The 8,064-nt window shown below is 35.2% G+C and overlaps 1 protein-coding gene across 1 annotated transcript in view; it reads right to left on the bottom strand.

Annotated features, from left to right (window-relative positions):
- LOC110460110 (disco-interacting protein 2 homolog C-like) overlaps positions 1–8,064 on the bottom strand; it is a 114,104-nt gene that overhangs the window by 14,694 nt on the left and 91,346 nt on the right. The window contains exons 28-29 of the mRNA XM_021512834.1: positions 7,906–7,929; positions 928–1,051 (exon numbers count right to left, since the gene is read on the bottom strand). Of these exons, the coding sequence (XP_021368509.1) occupies positions 928–1,051; positions 7,906–7,929 (148 nt within the window). The remainder of the gene's footprint in view (positions 1–927; positions 1,052–7,905; positions 7,930–8,064) is intronic.

The following is an 8,064-nucleotide window of genomic DNA, read 5'->3' as shown; positions in this document are numbered from 1 at the left end:
CCCCCCCTCATTTCTATACCGCAATGGCATAAAGATGAGGGCATCACATTTATATACAGATACATCATCCATAGAATTACATATTAACGTCATGGGATATTAAAGTGACATGATCCATAATTGCCAACCTTTTCAAATTTCCATCAGTGAGATTCTGCGTGCTCAAAATTAATAACATACATATTTTTTTTGTACATACCCCCTTGATACAAAATAAACATTTGAAATAATATATTTTGAGTTGATCTATCATATGAAATCTTAAGATTTTAGGATATAGGAATAGTTTAGCAAATTTGCTGGATGGAAATATTAAATTTCATTTAAGGTTCCAAACTTCGGAGTCTTCCTCCTAATTAGGGACAATTGGCAAGTATGCATGATCAGCAATATACATGTATTGCCCTTGTTGTAGGGAAACGCAATGCTTTGTTCCCTCCCCGAGACTAATTATGACCTATAAAAGTAATGAAGTAATGAAATATGAACAGGGAAACTTGAGCATGTGAGGAAAACACATTGTTGTATTTCCCCGTCAAGTGATCAATATTATCCAATCAGAAACACTGTTATATAGATGAGATATGATAAAATATTTTAGCTGGGTGGAATATTGAAGTAATGTGATCCAATCATATTACCTGGGTGGTATATTAAAGTGACATGTGGTCTTGTCATATTACCTGGGTGGTATATTAAAGTGACTCATGGTCTTGTCATATTACCTGGGTGGTTTATTAAAGTGACATGGTCTCGTCATATTATCTGGGTGGTATATTAAAGTGACGCGTGGTCTTGTCATATTACCTGGGTGGTTTAATTAAGTGACATGGTCTCGTCATATTATCTGGGTGGTATATTAAAGCAACGTGGTCTCATCATATTACCTTGGTGGTATATCAAAGCGACGTGGTCTAATCATATTACCTGGGTGGTATATTAAAGCGACGTGGTCTCCAGTGTTGAGCTTGCCTTTTTCCACCAGCATAGAGCCGATTCTCTCCGCTCGTTTGTGAAGCTGAGAACATGTCATGGTTAGCTGTGCCTGTACCTATGAAATATCAAATACAGAATTATTATTATTCATAATAATAACTGCTCAGTAGCAATTTTCATCAAATTTAATTTTTCTTTGTTCTTCAGTGAATTGGCCGATTTATCACAAAATAGTTTGTTGTATCTGAAACATTTACTGACGAGAAACTAAACATGGAGAAAAATAATTGTAAGAAGGTTTAGCTGGACAGACACATCTCTTATTTCTAGGTATATGACTTATGATGATGTTTACCTAATCTTTAGAACATTTCATCTGCTTAATAAAACATATTAGGTTCTTGACTGTACTACAAATTTTCACATTAAACAATGTCTATCACACAAGTGATATTATCTTATTAATATGCTGTTAGACATTATTATTATTAAGTTTATCATTTGTGAAATACAAGGGTTTATAGTGAATTTTTTAATTGTTAAAAACAATGCTACTTTTCCCAGTTGACTGGCCAGCATTTACTGACAATGTGATTGTAGCCTTGCAAAATGTTTGAATCGCCATTGATGACCAATGAATTCAAATCAATTCAGCTAGCAATCTGCAAATTTAATTTATCTTGGTGAAAACCTGCTATTTTGTAAGTCACAGTTCGAATACATCACAAATATGAAATCACAAATATGAAATGATTCAATCCTCTCCATGAAATATATAGCTGGTAGTCATTGAGAAAATAAGGAACATCTCATTTATCTTTGTTTTTCTTTCAATAAAACAAGTTTGATAGCAGCTTTAAAAGCACTGTAATCAATTTTGCCTTTTTATTATTCAAATACTTGTATCAAAATTTGAATAAAAAAAGTGACCTTCAATAACCATCTATTTGTCTTGAAAAGTTTAAATTTCAAAATTATACATGTCAATCATTTTCTTTTGTATATCAAAGGAGTAAAAAATTCTTTTCCTGTTTTTAAATATATTAAACACATGCAAAGATTAAATTGGTGACACAAAATAAAACTACAGATTTGAAGGAAAGATGCCAAAATAATCATAATGAATATATTTGTACATCAAAATGCAAACTAATTATATAATGACTAGTGACAATGTTTCCAAACGTGTGATGATGGACTCCCAGGTGACGATGTTAAACACTGCTGTTACATTGAGGTCTTATATGACAACATGATATAAAGGCTAACTATAATATCCAGTGTCAATAAACCCTCATTAGACATCAGACAAATCATACATGTGTATTATTGGCTCATAGTGCTGAATGTTAGACATACAAGACAGTTACCCGCTCCTCATTAGGACCCGAGTACCAACAGACATTAGGAAGTGTAAAGTTGATATAGAGGAATTATGATTACTGACCGAGTACTAGGTCTATCGGAGATAACCACTATCATATAGTCACATCTGTGTTAATAAACCATCCTTGATCAGTTCAAAGTGTGGTCTCCTAATGCTGGTGGTCCCTTAATACAAGTTTAATTCACAATGAAATCACTACAAAGAGGAACATTTTAAATGGCCTCTTAGCCTAGGTGGTCCCTTAATACAAGTTTAATTCACAATGAAATCACTTCAAAGAGGAACATTTAAATGGCCTCTTATCCTAGGTGGTCACTTATCATAAGTTTAATTCACAATGAAATCACTACAAAGAGGACCATTTTAAATGGCCTCTTAGCAAAGGTGGTCCCATAATACAAGTTTAATTCACAATGAAATCACTGCAAAGGGGAACATTTTAAATGGCCTCTTAGCACAGGTGGTCCCATAATACAAGTTAAATTCACAATGAAATCACTGCAAAGGGGAACATTTAAATGGCCTCTTATCCTAGGTGGTCCCATAATACAAGTTTAATTCACAATGAAATCACTGCAAAGGGGAACATTTTAAATGGCCTCTTAGCAAAGGTGGTCCCATAATACAAGTTTAATTCACAATGAAATCACTGCAAAGGGGAACATTTAAAATGGCCTCTTAGCAAAGGTGGTCCCATAATACAAGTTTAATTCACAATGAAATCACTGCAAAGGGGAACATTTTAAATGGCCTCTTAGCAAAGGTGGTCCCATAATACAAGTTTAATTCACAATGAAATCACTGCAAAGGGGAACATTTTAAATGGCCTCTTAGCAAAGGTGGTCCCATAATACAAGTTTAATTCACAATGAAATCACTGCAAAGGGGAACATTTTAAATGGCCTCTTAGCAAAGGTGGTCCCATAATACAAGTTTAATTCACAATGAAATCACTGCAAAGGGGAACATTTTAAATGGCCTCTTAGCAAAGGTGGTCCCATAATACAAGTTTAATTCACAATGAAATCACTGCAAAGGGGAACATTTTAAATGGCCTCTTAGCAAAGGTGGTCCCATAATACAAGTTTAATTCACAATGAAATCACTGCAAAGGGGAACATTTTAAATGGCCTCTTAGCAAAGGTGGTCCCATAATACAAGTTTAATTCACAATGAAATCACTGCAAAGGGGAACATTTTAAATGGCCTCTTAGCAAAGGTGGTCCCATAATACAAGTTTAATTCACAATGAAATCACTGCAAAGGGGAACATTTTAAATGGCCTCTTAGCAAAGGTGGTCCCATAATACAAGTTTAATTCACAATGAAATCACTGCAAAGGGGAACATTTAAAATGGCCTCTTAGCAAAGGTGGTCCCATAATACAAGTTTAATTCACAATGAAATCACTGCAAAGGGGAACATTTTAAATGGCCTCTTAGCAAAGGTGGTCCCATAATACAAGTTTAATTCACAATGAAATCACTGCAAAGGGGAACATTTAAAATGGCCTCTTAGCAAAGGTGGTCCCATAATACAAGTTTAATTCACAATGAAATCACTGCAAAGGGGAACATTTTAAATGGCCTCTTAGCAAAGGTGGTCCCATAATACAAGTTTAATTCACAATGAAATCACTGCAAAGGGGAACATTTAAAATGGCCTCTTAGCAAAGGTGGTCCCATAATACAAGTTTAATTCACAATGAAATCACTGCAAAGGGGAACATTTTAAATGGCCTCTTAGCAAAGGTGGTCCCATAATACAAGTTTAATTCACAATGAAATCACTGCAAAGGGGAACATTTTAAATGGCCTCTTAGCAAAGGTGGTCCCATAATACAAGTTTAATTCACAATGAAATCACTGCAAAGGGGAACATTTTAAATGGCCTCTTAGCAAAGGTGGTCCCATAATACAAGTTTAATTCACAATGAAATCACTGCAAAGGGGAACATTTTAAATGGCCTCTTAGCAAAGGTGGTCCCATAATACAAGTTTAATTCACAATGAAATCACTGCAAAGGGGAACATTTTAAATGGCCTCTTAGCAAAGGTGGTCCCATAATACAAGTTTAATTCACAATGAAATCACTGCAAAGGGGAACATTTTAAATGGCCTCTTAGCAAAGGTGGTCCCATAATACAAGTTTAATTCACAATGAAATCACTGCAAAGGGGAACATTTTAAATGGCCTCTTAGCAAAGGTGGTCCCATAATACAAGTTTAATTCACAATGAAATCACTGCAAAGGGGAACATTTTAAATGGCCTCTTAGCAAAGGTGGTCCCATAATACAAGTTTAATTCACAATGAAATCACTGCAAAGGGGAACATTTAAAATGGCCTCTTAGCAAAGGTGGTCCCATAATACAAGTTTAATTCACAATGAAATCACTGCAAAGGGGAACATTTTAAATGGCCTCTTAGCAAAGGTGGTCCCATAATACAAGTTTAATTCACAATGAAATCACTGCAAAGGGGAACATTTTAAATGGCCTCTTAGCAAAGGTGGTCCCATAATACAAGTTTAATTCACAATGAAATCACTGCAAAGGGGAACATTTTAAATGACCTCTTAGCAAAGGTGGTCCCATAATACAAGTTTAATTCACAATGAAATCACTGCAAAGGGGAACATTTTAAATGACCTCTTAGCAAAGGTGGTCCCATAATACAAGTTTAATTCACAATGAAATCACTGCAAAGGGGAACATTTTAAATGGCCTCTTAGCAAAGGTGGTCCCATAATACAAGTTTAATTCACAATGAAATCACTGCAAAGGGGAACATTTTAAATGACCTCTTAGCAAAGGTGGTCCCATAATACAAGTTTAATTCACAATGAAATCACTGCAAAGGGGAACATTTTAAATGACCTCTTAGCAAAGGTGGTCCCATAATACAAGTTTAATTCACAATGAAATCACTGCAAAGGGGAACATTTTAAATGGCCTCTTAGCAAAGGTGGTCCCATAATACAAGTTTAATTCACAATGAAATCACTGCAAAGGGGAACATTTTAAATGACCTCTTAGCAAAGGTGGTCCCATAATACAAGTTTAATTCACAATGAAATCACTGCAAAGGGGAACATTTTAAATGACCTCTTAGCAAAGGTGGTCCCATAATACAAGTTTAATTCACAATGAAATCACTGCAAAGGGGAACATTTTAAATGGCCTCTTAGCAAAGGTGGTCCCATAATACAAGTTTAATTCACAATGAAATCACTGCAAAGGGGAACATTTTAAATGACCTCTTAGCAAAGGTGGTCCCATAATACAAGTTTAATTCACAATGAAATCACTGCAAAGGGGAACATTTTAAATGGCCTCTTAGCAAAGGTGGTCCCATAATACAAGTTTAATTCACAATGAAATCACTGCAAAGGGGAACATTTTAAATGACCTCTTAGCAAAGGTGGTCCCATAATACAAGTTTAATTCACAATGAAATCACTGCAAAGAGGAACATTTTAAATGGCCTCTTAGCAAAGGTGGTCCCATAATACAAGTTTAATTCACAATGAAATCACTACAAAGGGGAACATTTAAATGGCCTCTTAGCAAAGGTGGTCCCTAATAACAAGTTTAATTCACAACGAAATCACTACAAAGAGGAACATTTAAATGGCCTCTTAGCCTAGGTGGTCCCTTATTACAAGTTTAATTCACAACGAAATTACTACAAAGGGAAACATTTAAATGGCCTCTTAGGTGGTCATGGGTGGTTCCTTAATTGACATAGTCACATGAACAGGTTTGAATATAGACCATTATTAGTTCACAAATATTAGTCCCCCCACCCCCCACGAGGCTACCATTTCTACCAAATAGGTATTGTTTAAATGTAGGGTTTTCCCTCCAAGCTCCAGTCTTCAAAAGGGATCAAACCCTCGTTCTTATTTTTGATTACAACTTTCCAATAAATAAGATAGAAATTATATGAAATAAGATAATTTTAAGAGAATTTAAATATTGATACAAATGTATGCATATATATATATATATATATATATGTACAAGATGGCTATAAGAATATTAAACTGAATATGAGCAATGATAATATGAAATAGGTCCATAGGACTTCCAAAGTAACATGCATACAACAATCTGCCCTGTCTGTATTGACAGATGACATGCCAGTCCTTTTTACTGTAGCCCTGATGATCAGGTAGCAATACCAAATGGCAGGTGGGACAGAGCATAGGGTAAGAAATATCAATTGTGGCCACAACATCGGATATTTGCTGGTCCGTAGACAAAGGTTAGGTATGGATTTTATTTAGTTTCACAACAAGGATTATGCAACTTCTATTAAACATGTTTTTGCTGCAAGGCACAGCACCTTCGGGAATTCAGTCAAGTACCACTTTTACTCCTGAGCTTATAACAGTTAACATTTGAAAATGTAATGGCATACATCAAACTTATTGCCCATTTAGGGGGAAAATCTATCTCAATAGTACAACAGTTAAATGTTAATCTAAACTATAAACCTGTCACCGTCCACCCCTACATCTTCAGTGGGATCACCCGCTTGATGGAACAAGAGTGTACCATTCTGGAAGCTGAAGGGGTCAGAGGATGTCGGGACCAAACAACAATTTAGTAATGCACACTTGACTTCACATTGAAAATGGAGACACCATGTAAAAACACACAGAATTAATCCTTTTAGTCCAAACACGCTGCGCTTTAAAATTGTGACAAATGTTTACCTGCCATTGTTTAGAATGGTACTGAAGCGAAAAATAAATGGACACATATTTTGGCCATTAATGTAGGTTGATTATAGTTAGTACAATGCCACAGATAACATTTCCTTCACCACTCACAAGCTAAGTCATGCCTCCTCCCGTGCCTCCCCCCCCCCCCCCCCCCCCCCCCCCCCCCCTCCCCTTCAGCAAAAAAAACATAACAAAACCAGCGTAAAGTCGGTGCTGAACTATCGTTATTGAAATATTTTTTGACAGAAATATGGCAAAAGGACACAAACAAAAACAAGGAAAAAAGGGAAAGCAAATAAATTCTAAAATTATTAAAAATAACTATTTATAGTAAAATATCCAGGTGCAAAAAATTAACCTGTTTCCTGTGATAGACCTGAAAGGATTTTCAGATAAAAATTATTTGTTATAAAGATGCTTGCCAGAATCTACAATTCAATATTAAAATATTTTAATAGAAAATCTTCCAAGTGAATCAGGCAAAAGAAATTATTTCAATGATGATGGTTACTTCAGATACCTTAGAACAAGTCAAGATTTCAGGAGAATATATCAGAAATCGACCACCAAAGAAAAGTCAAAAGTTCATTTAAACATATGGCTTTCACATTTTAAACAGCATGCTCTCGCAAAGCATAAGAAAATATTTTTTTAAGAGGTTCAAGAACATATGTATGTTGCCGGAAATATTTTTGGAAAGTTTGAAAGGTCAAAGTTCATACACATTTGCCAGGAGGAAATATTAAAATAGGTCAAAGTTCATTTGCACACAGCCTTTATGTTGGTAGCACGATTAAGACAGAGTTATACATAGAACAGAAACTGGAGCTGAGAAGTCTGAAAGTATTACCTGGTACGGCCATTTCCCTTGAATCTAGCAAGTCAAACGGCAGAGATATCAGACAGTGATAAAGTGACCTACGGATAACTAACTAGACACAGAATTCTACACGTTTTTGATAGACAGTAACAAAATTCGAAAAGAGTGACAACGAAAAAAAAAAAAAAA

Source organism: Mizuhopecten yessoensis, unplaced genomic scaffold (genome assembly GCF_002113885.1).
Source record: "Mizuhopecten yessoensis strain PY_sf001 unplaced genomic scaffold, ASM211388v2 scaffold10323, whole genome shotgun sequence".
NCBI lineage: Eukaryota > Metazoa > Mollusca > Bivalvia > Pectinida > Pectinidae > Mizuhopecten > Mizuhopecten yessoensis.
The sequence above is the reverse complement of the archived record's forward strand: the minus strand, read 5'-3'. Positions and strand labels throughout refer to the sequence as shown.